Source organism: Ictidomys tridecemlineatus, chromosome 13, assembly GCF_052094955.1.
Source record: "Ictidomys tridecemlineatus isolate mIctTri1 chromosome 13, mIctTri1.hap1, whole genome shotgun sequence".
NCBI lineage: Eukaryota > Metazoa > Chordata > Mammalia > Rodentia > Sciuridae > Ictidomys > Ictidomys tridecemlineatus.
The window spans coordinates 53008905-53030181 of record NC_135489.1 but is presented as its reverse complement, the minus strand read 5'-3'; the positions used below and the strand labels follow the sequence as shown (position 1 = coordinate 53030181).

General features: G+C 37.8%; 1 protein-coding gene across 7 annotated transcripts in view; it reads left to right on the top strand.

Annotated features, from left to right (window-relative positions):
• Zbtb14 (zinc finger and BTB domain containing 14) overlaps window positions 1-21277 on the top strand; it is a 123414-nt gene that overhangs the window by 3313 nt on the left and 98824 nt on the right. For 4 of the 7 annotated variants that reach the window (XR_013429685.1, XR_013429686.1, XR_013429683.1 and 1 more), the window contains exon 3: window positions 1136-2997. Coding sequence is in view for 3 of the 7 variants with exons in the window: in XM_078030342.1 (XP_077886468.1) it covers window positions 1136-2479 (1344 nt within the window). In the remaining 4 variants the exon portion in view is untranslated. Of the gene's footprint in view, window positions 1-1135; window positions 4555-21277 lie in introns of those variants that run through there. The other 3 variants (XM_078030342.1, XM_078030343.1, XM_005340218.5) reach the window with 1 other exon arrangement.

The following is a 21277-nucleotide window of genomic DNA, read 5'->3' as shown; positions in this document are numbered from 1 at the left end:
AGTGTACACCGATAATCCCAGCAATTCTGGAGGCTGAGGCAGAGGATCATAAGTTCAAGCCTAGCTCAGCAACTTGGTGAGACCTTAAACAACTTAGACTCTGTCTTAAAAAATAGAAAGGGCTGAGGATGTAGTTCATGATGCAGTGCCCTTGGATTCAATCCCCAGTACTCAAAAATAAATAAATAAAAATACCTTTAGGCTATACATATTAGTTATATGTGAAACAAATGAATTTCATGTTTAGATTTGGGTCATAACCTCAAGATATCTCATATTATGTGTATGCAAGAATTTAAAAAATCTGAAATTCAGAGCACTTCTGGTCCCAAGCACTTCAGGTAATAGATTCAACCTGTGCATCCAATATTGATGATACTTTTATTTGGATGGCAGTTAGTGTCCAGTGGGAATGAAGCCACTCATCATTATTTTCCCAGAAGTCATCTGTTTCTTTTAGGTCACATTAAACCTTGACCCTCATTTAGGAGTGACATAAAACTGTTATGGAAAAACTAGAAGACAGCACTGAGTATTTTGGCAATGACATCCCTTTCTGGTTCTGTGTCAGTGGTTGACTCTTCTGTATAGGAAACTTTACACTGAGACCTCTTAAGTTATTTTAGAAAGTCTTCTCTGTGTGTGTTATTAGAGTAGATTCTATAGACAGGTCTACAGGATTCTTGCCTCCAAACTGTTTCTTAAACCTTGAGGTTCACTTATGTTGTGATTACCTCTGGTTATCTAGAAGCATGGATTTTGAAGCTAAATTATCTGCATTTGAGTCCTAGCTCTTCACTAAATGGCAGTAGAATAAGTCAAGGTTATTTGGACATGAATTTAGTTAAAATATATAAAGTGCCTAGAATAATGCTTGGCATGTATTTTGTGAAGGTTGCTATTGGTCTTGTAAGTAGACAGATATTTTGTACACTGAAGATAAACAGAGAACGGTACGGAAATCCCTCAGTTGGCATCAGTCTTTTCTGCTCTTATTCTTGGGCAATCCCTAACATTGACTTTCTGAAATTGCTAGGTTCCAAAAGTCAGTCATAAAATGAAAATCTGCCTATGTTTTCTCTATGAAGTATTATTCATGATTACTAAACTCCTTTTTTAAAAAATGTTTTCATAGGAGTTTTTCATCAGTATGTCTGAAACCATTAAATACAATGACGATGATCATAAAACTCTGTTTCTGAAAACACTAAATGAACAACGCCTGGAAGGAGAATTTTGTGATATTGCTATTGTGGTTGAAGATGTGAAATTCAGAGCACACAGATGTGTTCTTGCCGCCTGCAGCACCTACTTTAAAAAGCTTTTCAAGAAGCTTGAGGTAGATAGCTCTTCAGTCATCGAGATAGATTTTCTTCGTTCTGATATATTTGAAGAGGTCCTGAACTACATGTACACAGCAAAGATCTCCGTGAAAAAGGAAGATGTTAACTTAATGATGTCATCAGGTCAGATTCTTGGTATCAGATTTTTGGATAAACTCTGTTCTCAGAAGCGAGATGTATCTAGTCCTGATGAAAATAATGGCCAATCAAAGAGTAAATATTGCCTCAAAATAAATCGCCCCATTGGAGATACTGCTGACACTCAGGATGATGATGTGGAAGAAATCGGGGATCAGGATGACAGTCCTTCAGATGACACAGTAGAAGGCACCCCCCCAAGTCAAGAGGACGGCAAGTCACCTACGACTACGCTCAGGGTTCAGGAAGCGATTTTGAAAGAGTTGGGGAGCGAGGAAGTTCGAAAAGTAAATTGCTACGGTCAGGAAGTAGAATCCATGGAGACCCCAGAGTCCAAAGATTTGGGGTCCCAGACCCCTCAAGCCTTAACATTTAATGATGGAATGAGTGAGGTAAAAGATGAACAGACACCAGGCTGGACTGCCACCAGTGACATGAAGTTTGAGTATTTACTTTATGGTCACCATCGGGAGCAGATTGCCTGTCAAGCATGTGGTAAGACATTTTCTGATGAAGGCAGATTGAGGAAGCATGAGAAGCTTCACACCGCAGACCGGCCATTTGTATGTGAAATGTGTACAAAAGGGTTCACCACCCAGGCCCACCTGAAGGAACACTTAAAAATCCACACAGGGTATAAGCCCTACAGTTGTGAGGTGTGTGGAAAATCATTCATTCGTGCCCCAGACTTAAAGAAGCATGAGAGAGTTCACAGTAACGAAAGACCGTTCGCATGTCACATGTGTGACAAAGCCTTCAAACACAAGTCCCACCTTAAGGACCATGAAAGGAGGCACAGAGGCGAAAAGCCCTTTGTGTGTGGCTCCTGCACCAAGGCCTTTGCCAAGGCATCGGATCTGAAGAGACATGAGAACAATATGCACAGCGAGAGGAAGCAGGTTACCCCCAGTGCCATCCAGAGCGAGACCGAACAGTTGCAGGCTGCGGCCATGGCCGCAGAAGCCGAGCAGCAGTTGGAGACAATAGCCTGTAGCTAGAGGTGGCAGGACCCGAGTGCTGCGCCTGGGAAGCCGAGACTGGGACGACATGGATCGTGATCAGCGAACGCCAGTTATTATGTTTTCATGGAAATGAATGGAGCAGTGTACTTGCTGGACATAAGGCAGTGATTGGTTAGGTGTTTTTAAAACTTTGTCAAGGAAATTACGTTCCTAAGTTCTGACCAAACCGTTTCAGTGTCCTGTCTAGTGTCTATTGTTGCCAGTAAGCTCCCCTCCCCTTCTTTTTTATGATTTTAATTTGAGAACTCCTATGTCCAGTTTAGAGGTGAGAGACTTTTATTTTTAATCCTCTACACTCGCGTTATGAGTGCACTGCACAGAGTAATAATCGAGTAAATTGATTTCTTAATCATCATAGTCACACGTGACTTCTGGTCAAAACAGCAGTTTGAATAACTTAATAAATGTTCTTCATACAGACCCAGAAAATGCTGGTGGGTGATTGACCAAGAATATGGCGCAAGTGTGAAACCAAGTTCTGGAAATGCAGAATGGTATTAGATTTATATTTGGTTTGTTCACTTTTTCTGTCACTGTTTTACATTGTTTTTGTGCATAGGTAATAATTGCTTTGCTGAAGTGTTTCTTCATCCATTTCGATTGCCCCATATCTACCCCCAAAGCTGTAGTCGTACGTATACACCATCCTGTGAACCCACAGGATGCTGGTGCTTAGGGCTGGGTTCACAGGTTCCTCTTTTGGGGGCATTGTCCTTCTGCAACAAGTGGGGGGTTTGTGGAGTAGACCAGTGGTGAGAGGAGTGAAAGCTCTCAGAGACAAGGTTTTCATATGTGCAACAATTCCAAGACTTATTAGATCAAAGTAATTCTTAATTGATTTTGAAATTGGATTTATATTTAGGTTCAAAATTAGGACAAGAAACATTTGTGTGGCTTAATGGAATGTCATCCAGCTTTTAGGCTCTCTGTGGCACATGATTTATCCATAAAAGAGATGCAATATGCTTGCTTAAATTAATAAATTTAAAAATCTTCTAAGTGTGTAAATAGTAGTGTTGGTCTTATGTATTTCAAGTAAAAGCAGATGGCTGCACCTTTTTTTGCACATTGGATTGAAGTAACTTCCATGAGCAACAAACATCAGACTGTTTTTAACCAATATTAAAGATTGTGAGACCAAACGTTTGTTATTGAAGTATATTTCATCACTGGTTACAGTTTAAATAGGAATTGATTGCCTTTTATTAGCTGTAAATCAGAATTATAAATTCTGTTTCAGATTTGGTGTACTAAATATTCTTTTAACCATTTCTTTAGGAATATATTGAAATACCAACAATAGTTTAAATTATGTTCTGTAAGAAAGTATTAGTCAATTATTTTAGAATATGTACAATTGTAGAAAATGACAACTGTTAAAATTCATGTTTGGTTGCTAGAATTTTTTTTTAAGTACATTAAAGTAATTTCATTTAATAGCTTGTTACATTAACACCTGTAATGACTATTGTGGGAGAAACTTTATTTTTTAAATTGGTGTATATGTTCTGCCCGAGATTGTAGGATGAAGATGCTACTTTAAAAGAAATTATTTATTGGTAAAAATGTTTAATTTAGTTTAAAATTAATTTAATTTCTTTTCTTGAAAGTTGTTTATTCTGTACTAAAAGTAGTCCTGTCACTGTGTTTATATGCTGTTAGTAGAAGGGGAACTGACTGCTGTTCCAAGGCTGTTTTAACCAAAGCAAAGGAAAAATAATTTAACATCTTGTTGATAGCTACTTCAACAAACCATATTTTGGGCCTTCATTTTTGTATATAAAAGAAAGTATACTTCTATCATTCCTGTTTTCATTTTTTTCATAGCAACCTTTCACACACCCAGGTTTCTTCCAAAATATGCTTTCTATACTCTTAATCATGGTTTTATAGAATTGCACGTTTAACGTGGGATGGACACCCATTGAAACCACAGAATCATGGCAGTACCCCCAAAAGAGAAAGTTTAATTTTCAGATCTTTATTTGTGTTGTGCAGGTATTTGTCATTTGGCCTATTTTGCATGAGAAATATATTTCTGTTACAATTTCTACCACTGGTATTGAGTTCCTGTATGTATTTGGGTGCATGTTTTCTTTGTGTTCTTTTAGTGGCAGCAGAGTCATAACCTGACAGCTGTTCTGCTTGCTGAGACCTGGTCAGTAACTGCCTTTCTTCACATCCGTCTGGCTGTAATAGCCGCCTGGATAGTGAAACCATCATGTTAGATTCTTCAAGGGTATCTCTAACATTATAGGGAGTTAATTCTGAAATGTGCTCACCCTGCATCTGCTACATACATGAGAGGAAGGGAAATTCTAAATGTCAATATTACTCCCTTTTCACTGCTACTTTTTCTGTTTGTATAAAGAGAATGTCCATAAACTTGATGTTAACTTTTGTACTCAACTTGCATTGTATTGGTACTGATGAAGAAAGAGGATTTGGGGAAGTTTAACTGAAGGGCATTGTGTTAGCTTTCTGTTACTATAGAAACATCTGAGATGTTCAACTGATGAGAAGTTTTGTTTTGGCGGTTTCAATCCATGATCAGTTGGCCCAGTTGTTTTGGGCCCATGGTGCCATATCAAAAGAACATATGGTAGAACAAAGCTGCTTATCTCTGGCCAGAAAGCTAGGAAGAGGAAGATGCCCTTCAAGGGCATGCCCCCAAAGACCTGAAGACCTCACACTAGGTCCCATGCAAAGTTCCACCATGACCCAATAATGTCATGAGCTGAGGTCCAAGCCTCCAACAGATGCGCTTTTGGAGAACACTTAAAATCCAAACTGCAGCAGGTAATTTGCCTCTGTTAACTTGCTCATTAATTTAAAGTGTTTGGAAATTACGGAGGTGCTATCAAATGAACTTGATACTAACTTCTGTTTTGTTGGAGGAAAAGATTGAAATGAGAGAAAATGATGTAAGTGTATGTAGTTTCCAATTAAATGGATTATACTGTAACTCAGTCATTTGGAACCTGGAATTCATTCTCTTGTAGTAACATTGTCAGTGATGATAACTGCTGTGAACAGACTGTAAGTGTAATGAACGAGAATTATAAGCATTGTAGTATTGAGTTTCGAATAGTAAAAGTCAGGGAACCATGACTTCCCAAAAGGAGAATGAAGAAGTGTCATTTTCCTCTCAAGTCTGTCTTGATTATTGTATATTCCCTTATAACTGGGAACTTTCTCCCCCCCATGAAATTATTCAAAATAGGTTTTAGTCTTGCATCTGCATGACTTAAGGTTTTAATCCTGCATCTAAATATAATAATGAGTCAACATCTCTTGAGCATCCTTCATGAGCCACTGGGCAGGATCCTGGTGATACAAAGGCAGAAGAGACTTGACTGCTGGCTAACAGCGTATATGTACCCCTTCTCATTCTTGTCCTATGTATCCTTTAAAAACTGACAGTGGCCTCTGCCCTTCATCTGTTAGTTATGATTCCCTTCAGGGTTACCATTCTGATCTCATCTCAAGGACCCTAGATGTAATTATCTGAGTTGTAACAGATTTCAGCTGTTGAGTATTTTCACAATGTTTTCGAGATTCTCAGTTGCCAATATTCATTCATTTGACTTTTTCAAGTGTAACAAGGAGGAAGTGTGGATTAATGGAAAGATTTTTCTAGTCGAACTTGGGTTTTGATCATTTGTACTTATCAGTTAATGTATAGACATAGACAAGTTTTCATTGTCCTGAGCCTTGATTTCATCTTCTCTAAAGTAGATACAGGGGTTTTTAACCTCATCTGCTGTGAGGATAGAAATACAAATCGTTTAGCCCAGCATTTGCCGCTGTAGGTGCTCCATAAATGTTCCCTGCTGTTCTTAATTCTCTTTGCCTTTGGCATCTGTCAGCTCTACAATCACTGGCCCTGAATTGTAGACTCAACTTTTTAAAATCGTCTTAACTGAAAACGTCTACAGAAGCTGTTTATCTTAGCATTTCTGTAAGCTTCAGTCCATTTACAGCTTTGTTCTAAAATATGTGTATTCATCTTAGTCTTTCATCATTTATCCATTTTTAAGTAGGTCATTGGAATGTAGTCAAGAGTTAACACCGGCCTCTGGATGGTTTCCTGCTTTTCTTGGGGAACATGCTGGCAGAGCCAGCATTGCAATTTTGAGAGCCATCTTTTGAGTCTCATACATGGAGTCATGCATTTAGAAAATATTTTTATATTATGCTTTTCTAAATGATGTATTTCAGGCTACACCCAGACTTTGCCTTTCTGGTTTGTATAAATTCCAGGATAGTCTGTTGCTTTCTCCAAAGTGCTTAGACTACTACCCTAGAATTCTTTTTTTCCTTTTGGTTTCAGAATAACAGTTTGCTACAACACTTTGCTTTAAAGAGGATAGTTCCATTAATTTTTACACAAAAGTGTATAGAGTAAGGTTAAAGTGTGTGAGTTAACAAATTCTCATAGAATGCCTTGTACTTGTCTGGCCTTGGACTGGGTGCTGGGAATGCAACAGTGAACAAGAACAACTCCATTCCTGCCCTCCTGGAGCTTATTGTCCTGGAAAGAACACTTACCTTTCTGAATTTTACAAATGTTTACAAATAATTATTGATCATAAATGTCCAGAATACTAATTTTTTAAAATATGTGGTATTTTAGTCCAGTTAAAGGAACACATCTTAGAAAGTAATTAAGGGTGTTTCATACATTGTCATGAGATTTAGTGGTACCAAAATACACCATTCTTAAGTGGAATTTTTGAATGTGTACTGAGAAAATATATTTATTAAATATTTCCATAAAATGATTCTTAGTTTTCTTCATTGATACTAAATTTCAGGAAGAAGAATGGTAATGGGAGACCAAGGTTTATTTCTTTTAAACTAGTGGAACTTGGCATCAAGAAAGATACTGATGCAAGTAAAATATAGAGGAGTGAAAAATGATAGATAACCTGGGCTGCCAGCAGCTTTGACCAGAGCATTCATAACTCAGAAAATTTGAAGGGAAGATGCATCAAGAGCGAGTCTGCTCGCCAGTGGCTGAGAGCAAAGAGTCAGTTTGTGCCCACTGCCCTAGTCAAAGATAGCAATGTGTTTAGGTTGGCATAGCAAATAAGCTCATGGGAATCTGAAATGGTGGACATCTGGGCTGCCTGTCAGTTTGACAGAGTTCTATGAAAGCACCCTATGCTATACTTGGAGCATAGTCCTTTTTTTTATTTTCAGTAAGGACAGACATGGGTGATTCTTTAAGGTCACTGCTGCCTTTTGTTTGCTTTCACTTCTCACTTTGAACCTGTCACTGGAGATAGTGAAGGGGATCAATTTTGATCAAACTTAGTATGTGTGTGTTGAACATTTACCAGGCGTCAGGCACTAACACAATCTCTTTTTATGTTTTGTGACAACTCAGAGGTACTCATTAGTGATAAAGACACCAAGTTCAAAATTGGAAATCCTGCCCAATGTAGAGCCCTTCCCAGAGCCAGGACAGGAGAACAGGTCCATCTCTGCCCCCAGAGCCTGTGTCTAATGTTAGGCAGGAAGTACAAAGGAATGGAGAGAGAGAGAGAGAGAGAGAGACATTTATGCAAACAGCTGCCCCTAGGTTTCTATTCTGAATTGGTCCTAATATTTTGATTTCTACAAGAATATCTCATGTAAGAAACTAGATAGTAAACCAATTTTGTTTTACCTTGCTTCAGATCAAGACCCTGTCCCCAAATATGAAAATCTGCAGATAGAATGTCATAGATGATTGCAGTTTAATAGCAAAGTTACCAGTTAATTTCATATGTTCCATTATACAGCGAGCCCAGGTGACCCCAAAAGACCCAAGGCCAAAAGAAACTGAAAATGGTCATCCACGTTAAGCGGTTTCCACCTGTCTTTGACTTCTTTCTATCCCTGGAAGGTGTTAGGAAACTTGGATTCAGGTTTCACCTCCACTGCTAGCAAGCTTCATTACTAGTTGGCCTGGTTGCATAATCTTTCTAAATTTCATCTGCCAAAATGCAAATGGTGATTCCCTGCCTAGATTACACCACTGTTGCTTATTCTAAAAGATAAATTTACCTTTCTTCCATAAGTCATAGATAAGAAATTTGACTTTAAAATCAGATATAATCAATTTAAAATATTACTGAACTCAAATAGAATGACAGAAGTGTAATATTTGGAGAACCCAATCAGTTCAATCTTGGGCTATTTATATTTAATTAAATGAAGGGTATGTATAGGTGCTGTTCCTTCTTTTTTAAAAATACTTTTAGTTGTAGTTAGACACAATACATTTATTTTATTTTATGTGGTGCTGAGGAAAGAACCCAGGGCCCTGCACGTGCTAGGCGAGCGCTCTACCGCTGAGCCATAACTCCAGCCCCTATCTACTGTTCCTTCTAAGTCTGGACATGTTTTGGCTATTCTGTTCTTTCTGTAACTTTCCAGCCAGTATGAAGCGGGAAATATTAACCCAATTGGAAGGCTACTGGATCAGTACGCATTCATGTAAATAAGATTTTGTTTAATAGTCTAGATACCCTATCATAAACTGTGGGGCTGAGAAAAAGAATGAAAAACAGTAGAGGTGAATTAATTTTAGGTACTATATAATTAATCATATTTTTCCAAACATCTGTGAGTTATGTGAAAATGGTACATTAGTAGTTTAATTAGTCCACAATGTGATGAGGTAAAGGATGACTTCATTTTACACACACACACACACACACACACACACACACACACACAACTCAAACCTAGATTCTTTGATTCTATTTGTCTGAATTACAAGAAGCCTGACATAGATAATAAGTGTGTATAGGGTCTGTTCATTCAGTATGAGATTTATCTTTGGGTTCTTTAAAATTTCCTCATATAGAAATTCAGATTTGAAAGATTAGATTTAAAACTCCTGAGTTCCTAAATTTGTTGGTTTTTTATGTTTTAACCATGTATGACTATTTACTTGTTACCATCCAGTATCTATTCTACCCTGTTCCACAGCAACTGAATTTGTAGTTAGGGAGTGTATTCCTGAATCTAAAATCTTGGGCAAGATATTAGATTACTTCTTGAATTTCACTTTTCTCATTTGTAAGATGGGACAATAGTCTGAGAATTAAGTGAGATAATCCGTGGAAAGTTCTTCCTCATGGTGATACGGTTTGATCGTGTCCCATATCCAGTCCCCTTTATGAGGTGTTAAGTGTGTTAGCTTTCCTTTACTCTGATAAAATACCTGAAGTAACCTACTAAAACAGATGAAAGGTTTATTTGGGCTCACAATTTTGGAATAGTCAGTCCACGGTCCCTTGTCCCTATTGCTTTGGGTATGTGGCAGCACAGTGCATCATGACAGGAGGGTTCTGTGGAGAGGCCTGTTCACTTCATGGCAACCAGAAGCAAAGAGAAGAAGGGCTAGAGTAATGGTACCCACTTCAGCATGGCCCCAGTGACTTGACTTCCTTCACTAGGCACCACTTCCTAAAGGATCTATCACTTCCTGATGGTACATGGACTGGGGATCAGGCCTTTACCATATGGGCATTTGAGGGACATTTCATAACCAACTAAAGGGTAAAAATCCCACTATGATGTCTCTAGGTGTGTGTGGGGGGGGCAGGGAGGTCTTTAAAATGTGATTAGATTTAGATAAGGTCATGAGGGTGAGCCCCGGTGATTGAAGGTTGAACTCTGGTGGCAGAATCTCTGTCTCTGCCTTTGTCTGTCTCTCTGTCTATTGCTCTCTGTCTATGGTACTCTGTGCCATCCTGGGACTCTGCCTGTAAGACATTACGAGATGCAGACCCTTAACCTTGAACATCCAGAAACAAGATAAAAAAAAAATATGCCTCTTGATAATTTTGTCCATAATATTGCTATTGCCCACAGAAAACAGACTGATACACATGGCAGACACTAATTTCACTGTTATTTTCAACCAATGAAAAGATGGAACATCTGGATTTCAAGTCTTTTCTTAGCCTTTAACTTGCCGTATGAACTATGAGCAACTGATTTCATCTCCCTGATCCATTTCCTTGGCTTGAAGGAAGAGATTTTATTAGAGGGTCTTCAAGGTTATTTCAGGATTTAAGCCTATTATTCTGTAATTATTTAACTAATTGGGTTAATAACTTTCAGGCATTTTTAATTTAATGACTTGAAGTTTTCCTGCCTTCTAACTCCAAATAGGTATTAAAAATGATCACAGATCCAGATTTCCTAGTACTCTGGAACTTTGGCAGTTCCAGCACTACCAAATGGAAAGAATGTAGATGATTCCACACTGTTATAGCTCCTATCAAAACAATTCAAACTACACTTGATGTCATCTAAGTAAATCTGGGCGTTCCTGCTCCTATTTAAGGTCATTCTCAGCTTTTGGAGATGCATCCAAAAGAAGTATAAGTCGTTTTGTAAGTTAAGTAATTTTTTCTAATCAGTTATACATGACAGCAGAATGCTCTTCGATTTCATTGTACACAAATGGAGCACATTTTTTTTTACATCTCTGGTTGTACTCAAATTGTGTCACACCATTCAGGCAATCATACATGTACCTAGGGTAATGATGACCTTCTCATTCCACCATGTTTCCTATCCCCAAACCCCCTCCCCTTTAGCCCCAATCCAAAATTCCTCTACTCATCCATGCCACCCTGCCCTTATGGATTAGCATCCACTTATCAGAGAAAACATTTGGCCTTTGGTTATTTGGGATTGGCTAACTTCACTTAGCATAATATTCTCTAACTCCATCCATTTATCTGAAAATGCCATAATTTTATTCTCTTTTATTGCTGAGTAATATTCCATTGTGTATATATACCACAGTTTTTTTTAATCTATTCATCTATTGAAGGACATCTAGATTAGAAGAAATATAAAAAGTATTGAAACATAATGTGGATCTTCATTGAAGCTTTCTTGAGTATCGTCAGCAGGGAATAAAGTGCAAAACAGCACTTAAAAATCTGTGTTTAACTGGGCACGGTGGTGCTGGCCTATAATTCTAGCAACTCTGGAGGCTGAGGCAAGGCAGAAGGATCACAAGTTCAAAGCCAGCCTCAGCAAAAGCAAGGTGGCAAGCAACTCAGTGAGACCCTGTCTCTAAATAAAATACAAAATAGGGCTGGGAATGTGGATCAAGGGGTTTAGTGCCCCTGAGTTCAATCCCCGGTAACCCCTACCCCTTAAAAAAAAAAAAAATCCCAAATCTCTGTTTATCGCTCCTGTCTCTTTGAGCAGCTTCTTCTCTTCCTTCCCCAGCCTGAATCTAAAGTCTTCTCCTTTTCCCCCCATGCAAATATTTTCACTGTTGTCTTCTTTGATCTTTTCTTCTGTCACCCCTTTCCACATGAAGAAATTGTCTCTATGGTCAGAATCTGCCATTTGCTCTGTGCCTCTTTTTGGATTTAATAAGACCTGAGGTCTTGGAAAACATTCCAGAGCTGGAAGGTATTACACATAGTCACAGATTATTTCTTTTTTATCAGTCACATGAATAGTGTTCTGGTCTTCCTATGTACCTCTCCCTCCCCCAAGACCTGCTCCACACCTTATCTCCTCCCCCACTAAAGAGAAAGGGAAAAACTGCCGCCTAATGCTTTACATTATTATTTTAGGTCAAATCCCATTGCCTCAAAATAAAATAGGTCACTCCTTGGAGTTCAGTTTTATCTTACTTTTACAGAGGATGAATAGAAAGGTAGAAAGATGGGAAAATTCTTTGGAAAAAGCACTCTATGAAAAAGAATTATACAATGTTTACCTTGAGGAAAATAAGTTTACTAGGAATTGGAGACTAACTCCTTCTGTGGCAAAGATTAAACTCCTTCAATTTCAGCTATTTTAGTTACCAAATTTGGTGACTCCCTCTATTTCTGTAAGTAAAAGCGGATATTGCTTTTCCTTATTTTTTTTGGTTTAAACTTCAATCTGTTGACTTATTCCTATGGCCATCTTTTCCTCCTATATATATCTCCTACATATCACATTTGTATTCCTTTTATGTTTCTAATATAGTTTTATTAAATCAAAATTTATGGTTTACATTGTTGTGATTACATAAATATATGCCAACTAGCTACCTAGCATACTATCATTTCTTTTTCTTGCTAGCAAAATTGTTTCCCTACAGCTAGTAATTTTTGTTTGTTGAAGTTTCTCGGTGCACAGCACTTTTTCTACCTTAAATTCTCCTCCTAAATCTCTCCAGTCATTATGTTAGAAGGGTGCAATATTCTCTTGCCACTTTTTGAAGGAACTCTTATCTGAATAAGAGAATCCTGGGCACTGAAGTTACTCGGGGCTTTCCTTTGCTTGATCCTAGAGCTCTATTCCTGAGCTGTGTTCCCATTTCTGGTCCCAGGCTGGTCTTGACTCACGCCTTGCTTTGGTGGAGAAGCACATCCTCCATCTGAAGAGGGAATGAAAGCTACACTTTTTCAGGTCCTTTTAAGCTTGGCACTTATTTGATGGTTTCACTGGGGATAGGATTCTAGATTGGAAAATAATCTATCAGGAAATGAAGAAGGTCATGTTTCTGTACCATGAGGGCTTTCTGGGAACTTTTAATGGCACCTGGATTAAGAAGCTATCCATAACTGCATGGAATAGAGCCTTATCTCTGTAGGCGTTTGAATTTCAAAGACAAAATGAACCACACAGCCCCAGAACCAGTCATTTACATCCCTGAAAGATTGTTAATGACTATAGAGCAAAGGTTTTTCTGTGTCTCTCAGGTAGGAAAGAGGCAGTTGGTGACCTGTCACTCCCCAGATTCATAGTTCAGGAAGACTTCCAGTGTGCAAGATGGCATGTTGCTGTCACCACATAAAGGACATTGGGCATAGTTATTGCCATAAATAATAATATCTTTGATCACTCCTCTAAAAATCTCACGTCTTCTTTCAGGATGAAAATTTAAATGAATGTAGGTATTAAAAATGTATACTCTATCTGAGCATAGTGGTGCACACCTGTAATCCCAGAGGTTCCAGAGGCTGAAACAGGAGAATCACGAGTTCAAAGGCAGCCTCAATGATGGCAAGGTGCTAAGCAACTCATTGAGACCCTGTCTCTAAATAAAATACAAAATAGGGCTGGGGATGTGACTCAAGTGGTCGAGTGCCGCTGAGTTCAATCCTTGGTACCAAAAAAATAAATAAATAATACAGTGGCACTTGCTTGTAATCCCAGTAGCTGGGGAGTCTGAAACAGGAGGATAGTAAATTCAAGGCCAACCTCAGAAGCTTAGCAAGACCCTGTCTCAAAATAAAAAGGACTGGGGATGTAGCTCAACGGTTAAGCACCCCTGGGTTTAAGCCCCAGTGCCAATTTTTTAAAATGTATAATCTATCTTCAAATTTTTGAAAATATCTTGAGAAGTCTGAAGACATTCTGATTTCTCATACTTTATCTGTAAACTCTAAATGATTCTTTCTTTAAAGCTTGAAGAAAACCAGATGTGGTGGTCTCAGTTACCGTGGAGGCAGAAGCAAGAAGATTGCCAGAATCCCAATAAATTTGAGGCCAGGCTGAGCAACATAGAAACCCCATCTCTTAAAAATAAAATTGCAATACATGGGATGGGAAAAGATAAACAAAAAAATAATTAAGTAAAAAAATTTGAGGAATATTCTCACTTCTATTCTTTCCCACATTTGAAATATGTTTCTTAGTTTGGGTTTTTACACTAGAAACTGGTGATTCCTTTCAATCTGGAAAACATGTTCTTAAGTTTTGGAACTTTTTCTTGAATTATTTCATTTATGACTTCCTCATTTTTGTTTTCTCTTTCTCCAGTTTTCCTAGACTGGCCCTCTGAATATTTTATTACTTACTTTATTATCCTCTATGCATATTTGTTCATGCACACAATATAACCATATAATTTGGCCAATATCATCCTCCAGTATTTCCCCTTCCCTTCCCTCTTCTCCCCCTTCCCCCTGATCTCTTTATTCTACTGATCTCTCTTTGATTTTCATAAATTCCCCCAATATTTCTTTTCTTTTTTTTCTCTCTCTCTCTAGCTTTCATATATGAGAGAAAACATATGACCCTTGACTTTCTAAATCTGGCTTATTTTGCTTAATATAACGTTCTCAAGTTCTATTCACTTTCCCATAAATGGTATAATTTCATCCTTCTTTAAGGCTGAATAAAACTCCATTGTGTATGTGTACCTCATTTTCTTTATCCATTCATGTGTTGATGGACACCTAGTCTAGTTCCATAGTTTGGCTATTATGAATTGTGCTGCTACAATATAAACATGGGTATGCATGTAACACCATAGTACCTTGACTTCTTTAAAATCAATACTGAAGAGTGGTATAGCTGAGTCATATGATGGATCCATTCCTAATCTTTTGAGGAAACTCCAGACTGATTTCCACAGTGGTTCTACTATTTACAATTCCACCAACAGTTTGAAAGTGTTCCTTTTTCTCCACATCCTCTCCAGCATTGTTTATGTTTTGATGGCTGCCATTTTAACAAATGAGATGAAATCTCAGTGTAGTTTTGATTTGCCCGTTTATTAATTGAGTTGTTGGGGGTACGTGTTAAGTTTTTTGAGTTCGTTATGTATTCTGGATCCTCTGTCAGAAGAGTAGCTTGCAGAGATTTTTCTCTTATTTTGAAGGTTGTTTCTTCACATTATTGTTTCATTTGCTGTACAAAGCTTTTTAATTTGATGTCCTACCATTTATTCACTATTGGCATTATTTCCTGAGCTTTAGGGGTCCTTTTGAAAAAGTTATTTCCTGTGCCTATATGTTAGAGTATTGGCCCTTCATTTTTTTTTTTCTAGGAGTTACATAGTTTCTGGTCTAATTCTGAGGTCTTTGATCCATTTGACTTTTGTGAGAGATAAGGACCTAGTCTCCTTCTTCTACATATGGATAACCAGTTTTCTCAGCACCATTTGACAAAAAAGACTCTTTCCTCCAATATATGTTTTTGGCACCTTTGTCCAAAATTTGAGTTTGTTTCTGTGTTCTTCTATACTGTACCAGTGGTCTGTCTATTTTTATACCAGTACCATGCAGTTTTTGTTACTATAGCTCTGTAGTATAATTTGAAGTTGGGAATTGTGACATATTCAGCCTTACTTTTTTGGCTTAGAATTGCTATACTGGGTCTTTTAATCTTTCAAATGAATATTAGAACTGTTTTTCCCCCCCAGTTCTTTGGTATTTTGATGGGAATTGCATTGAATCTATATAATGCTTTTGGTCATGTGGCCATTTTAGCAATATTAATTCTGCCTATCTAGTAATAGGAGAAGTCTTTCCATCTAGTGTCTTCTTCAATTTCTTCAGTGTTCTCAATAGTTTTCATTATCTAGTTCTTCATCTCCCTGATAAGAGGATATTTTATTTTACTATTTTCTAGGCTGTTGTGAATGGGATTGCTTTTCTGATTTCATTCTTAGAAGATTCATTGTTGGAAATTTGTTGATTTTTATATGTTAATTTTATAGGCTGCTACTTTGCTGAATTTGTTTATAAGCTTCAGCAGTCTTCTGGGGAGTTTTCTGGGTCTTCTAAGCATAGCATTATATCATCTGCAAACAGTGATGGTTATAAAGGAGGGGAGAAAATAGAAAAAAAAAACAAAGGGAGAAAGAGGGAACAAGAAGATTTGGGTGGTTGTGGAGAAAAATAAATGAATGAAATTACACACAAACAAATAAAAACAAATCAAAACCAAAAACCCTAACCATCAAAGGACAAGGAAAAACTATTGTAAAAAAATAAATGATGAGGCTGGGGTTGTGGCTCAGTGGTAGAGTGCTTGCCTCACATGTGTGAAGCACTGGGTTTGATTCTCAGCACCGCATGTAAATAAATGAATAAAATAAAGGTTCGTCAACATTAAAGAATATTTTAAAAAATAAATGACAAAAAAGGAAAAGCATACATATATGAGCACATCAAGAACACCACAAAAAAAAGGAAAAGAAAAAAGATTCTTAGTGAAAAATGAAAGAATTTCTTAATCAATCTTAATCAATCAATCAATGAGAATAGATGGTCACTGCCTATTCCTGACTATTCTCCTTTCTATTTCTTCCTTGCGAGGGGGTCAGGGAGGTGCTTTGTGCATGGGAAGATGGGAGGAGGGCTGTGTTTTGTCTAACCTTTCTTCTTTTTGTGTTGCTAACTGAGATACCATCTGGAGTGGTCCGAAATTGAAGCTGGTTGAAATAGCTCTCAGTTTCCCTTCTTACCAGTAGAAGGTAGAACAGAATGGGATGTACTGTTTGGAATTTTGTCTAGACAGACCAGATGGATGCACTCCCAGGGTGAGACTGCTCTGAAGAGAGTTCTGATGGCTGGGAGAGTTCTGATTAGTTAGATCTAATCAGGCCTTAGGGACTTATCTTTAAGTGGCATCTGCTCTGGAGAGATTAGATCAATACACCCTTAGGGCCAGGCAGATGCTGATCTCTGCTGGTAGTCTGGATCTCAGGAAACTTCCAAGAATTCTACTCACAGCCAACTTTCAACACACTCTGCTTTGCACTGGCCCTTCCTGGGCTCAGTCCCTAGGTGTATTCACACCTGCCTGTTCAGTTTCCCAAGCCTCTTCAGCAGGTCCCATGAGCCACCAGTCTCAAAGAGAGAGCATGTTGCACTCTCTTCTATATTTATGACCTGAATTCCCCTGAGTATCATCTTCTCTGTGCGGGTTTCACTCATGTTCTTCCAGGTACACCCTAGGCCACATGGTAGTTGCTTGCTGAGACAGAACGGCAATGTCTGGTGTGATCTGGCTCCACAGCAGCAGCCGCAGCCCCTGGCCTCCTAAGATGACTCCTGCTTCAGCTCTCCATCTCTGGTCAAGACACACAGAGCACTTTTCAGACACTAGATCTCTGTGCAGCTTCTGGGTCAGCTAACTTAGGCTGCTTCTCTGATCTACAGTTTTTTTCTGGGCCAAATTTGTCCTTCGTGTTTCTCTCTGTGTTATCCCTCCCCTCCATGGTGAACCAGCGGTGTTTGACACTGCCACCACTGACTTGCAGTCTTTCTTGCTCTTTATTCAATGCAGCTGAAATTCTGCACATCCAATATTGAATTTCAGGAAATTCCCTCTTTTACTCACCTCATTGACAAGCCATTCTCCTGCTGCCTGAATCCTTAGCCACAGAGCAACGGCAAATGCAGCCTTCCTCAAATCTGCCATTTCTAATTTCTCATTTTCTCATTTTTTAAAATAGATGTATGACGTTGAATTCTTTTATAATAATTATTTGCATAGTTAGCTATTCATACCAGAACAGGTGGATATTTATTTTATTCTATGGGATATAAGCCAAAGCTACCATTATTTTTTATTTTTTATTTTAATTATTTTTAGTTGTAGATGGACACAATGTCTTTATTCATTTATTTTTATGTGGTGCTGAGGATCAAACCCAGGGCCTCGCACATATGAGGTGACTGCTCTACCACTGAGCTACAGCCCCAGCCCCATTATTGAATTTTTATCTAAATCATTTGGCATTGGTTATTGATTGACTATCCTTTTGATTTTTCATGAGCTTTGTTTATTTATTTTTAACAACTTCTATCTTCTCCTTTTTTATGACATCTTATTCTGTTTTATGGTTGTAAAATCTTATTTTTCCAAATGTACTCATGACCATTTGTTTTTTGAATGTTCTTCTGTTTTCATCAGTCATCTATTCTTCCAAATTATTATTTTTTCTGTTTATTTGTTAGTTGTTTGCCTTGGTGTTTATCTTCATATCAGAGGGTTGTTTGGGGATGACTGGTAATATTTGTTTGTCATTGAATTTCTAAAGGTGGACTTGAGAGCTGATGGAAATTCCTGAGCCTGTGGAAGGGTCTTGTTATTGTGGGTTTAACTCTCCAGTGATCTGTCTAGGACACTTGGTTAACACCTAGTGTGAGCATCTTTAGGTCCTTCTTAAGATGATCAAATGCTGCAAAGACTATTTTCAAATCTCCTGTTTTGGAGAGAATTTCTTTCGGACAGGATCTTGGAATCTGAAGAAGAAAGCTGAGAAATATCATCGCTCCACACTGTGCACTTTGTTACTATAGCTCTGGTTTTTACATCTCCCTTTAGCTGACCACAAATCCAGAGACCTACTTTACGCCTTCTGGAAGATATTTTTTGAAAAACCCCTTTATTGTTATTGAATAGCAGTTTTGGGTAGTAAAGTAGGTAAACTATCTCTCTATATTCATGAGTCACTTATAGCCGGAAGTCCTAATAACTATTTCAATATGAAATTTCTTAAGAATCTATAAGATCTTAGTATTGGCAGAAATCTCTCAGGCCTGTCTATCAGTTGTAACCCATAGATTCAACCAGTAAATCTGAAGTTTGAATGCCTTCCCTTTAAACTAGAATAACATGAAAACTTCCAAATTGTGAGCTGAGTTGTAAATCTACAGTCTGTCAAGTTTGGAAACAAATCAACATATGACTGTAGTATTGAATTTGCTGACATGAGATTCAAAGGAGTTGCAAGCACTAATGATATTTCATTCCCCAATATAAATATTTTAGTAGGATCTTCTCAATTAAATATTTATCTTGTTAGAAACAATAATTTACGTACATATGGCTCTGTGGTACATGTTTGGAATTCATGTGAGAATGAATACTTACCTCACGTAGCAATAATCTGATGGGAGTAAACAATTGCCATTTCATGCAAAGGGGGTAAGGGAAGTGTGTGTCAGGGGTGAGGAATGTACCATGAGGCAAGAGCACCAAATTCAAATTTAGGGAAAGCTCTTGGAGAGAAATTCTGCTATATATTATGTCATATATGATCACCATGTTAATTTCCACTAGACATCTCCAATACGACATGTCAAAACCATGTTTCTGTCTTGATCCTCAAATCTCTTCCCCACACATCTTTCCTGTCTCAGTTAATGGCAGCCCCACCATCCAGGTGTTGAGGATGTTAAGCTTATTCTCTTTCTTTGGCATCACATACCCATTCCACATATGAGCTGTGGTTCAGCTTTCAAAATGTCTCCAGAATCTGATCTCCTTGGTTCTAAGCTACCATTGTCTCTTGTCAAGATGTAACAATGGCTAGCTGTGGGCAGAGGCACACACCTATAATCCCAGCAACTCAGGAGGCTGAGGCAAGAGGATCACAAATTTGAGGCCAGCCTCAGTGACTTAATAAGACCTTGTCTCAAAGTACAAAAATAAAAAAGGTCTGGGAATGTAGCTCAGTGGTAAAGTACCCAGTTTAAATATATATATCAGTAGCTTTCCACAGGGACCCTGTTCCTGTCCCATAGCTTTGCAGTTTATTTTGCACATATAGCCAGAGGGAATTTTTTCTAAATGTAAAATCCAATGTCCCTTCTATCACACTCTCTGGATTCTTTTTAGTCACTACTCCAATGTCACCTTATCAAGGAGCCCATCTTTGATCATCTTACTCAGTACCACCCAGGCTACCTCCACATGGGCATTCATCATCCATTAAACTCATCACCATATGATATAGAGAATTTTATTCCTGAAAATGTTTAACTTTTTGTGTATAAAGCCACCCTGTGACTAAATCTTTGTGTACATCTCTGGGCACAAAATTCATACTAATATTATTTCTTTAAAATAGAGAACTTAAATTCATTGTAAGGCAATAATTATTTTCTAGATGTTTGGAATTTTTTGACTAATATTTTATGTTTTATGTTTGTCTCACTAACACATAGTATAATAACTTAACCATTCAGTTTTTTCAAGGCATCCAATTGAATATTTTTTTGGAGGGGGTGCCAGGGATTGAACCCAGAGGTACCTAACCACTGATCCACAACCCCAGCTGGGTTTTATATTTTATTTTAAGACAGAGTCTCACCAACTTGCTTAAGGCCTTGATAAGTTGCTGAGGCTGGCTTTGAACTTGTGATCCTTTTGCCTCAGCCTCCCAAGTTTCTGGGATCTGAGGTGTGAGCCACTAAGCCCAGCTCAGAATTTTTTTTTTTAAAAATAAAAGTGATCTGTCTCTTTCTTTTCGCAATTGCTTATCAATATTTGAAATATTTGGGCTGGAGTTGTGGTTCAGTGGTAGAGTGCTTGCCTAGAATGTGCGAGGCGCTGGGTTTGATCCTCAGTACCAGATAAAAATAAATAAATTAATTAAGGTATTGTGTCCAACTACAACTAAAAGAATTTTTTAAATGTTCAAAATATTTAATTAAATTTCATGTTTAAATTCAGAAGTACAACTGGCATACTATGTGTGCAGTAGGGATAGAGAAACACAAGAAGCTCTTGGCAGACATACCTTCAATGGATAGAGGCAGAAATATGTGAATATTCTAGAAAGAAGCCCACCAGCCAAGAGTCTGCAGTGGGCCGTAGGCATTGCATAGGGAATATAGAGTGTTGTTTCTCATCATTACAATATTCATGTTGTGTAGGAGTAATTTATTTTCAGCCAAACACATCATAATTCCATTTTAATTCATGGTGTTCATTTGAATTTTGTTGGTTTTGAAATCTGGTTTGTATTTAATTTGCAGCTACATTAGTTAAAGAAGAGATATGAGCATAAGTTGGTTTAATTTGTCTATGTTTAAGTGAGATTCTAATAAAACGAATTGAAATTAGCATCAGGGAGAGGGGGAGTGGTTTTTAAAAATTTTACCTAGGGGTTTATATATTATTCAAACACATATACATAAGCATACATGAACTAGGAAAGAACTGGTGAGAACTAATGCACAAGTAACATACACCCATTCTCAACATACTCCTGCATTTACA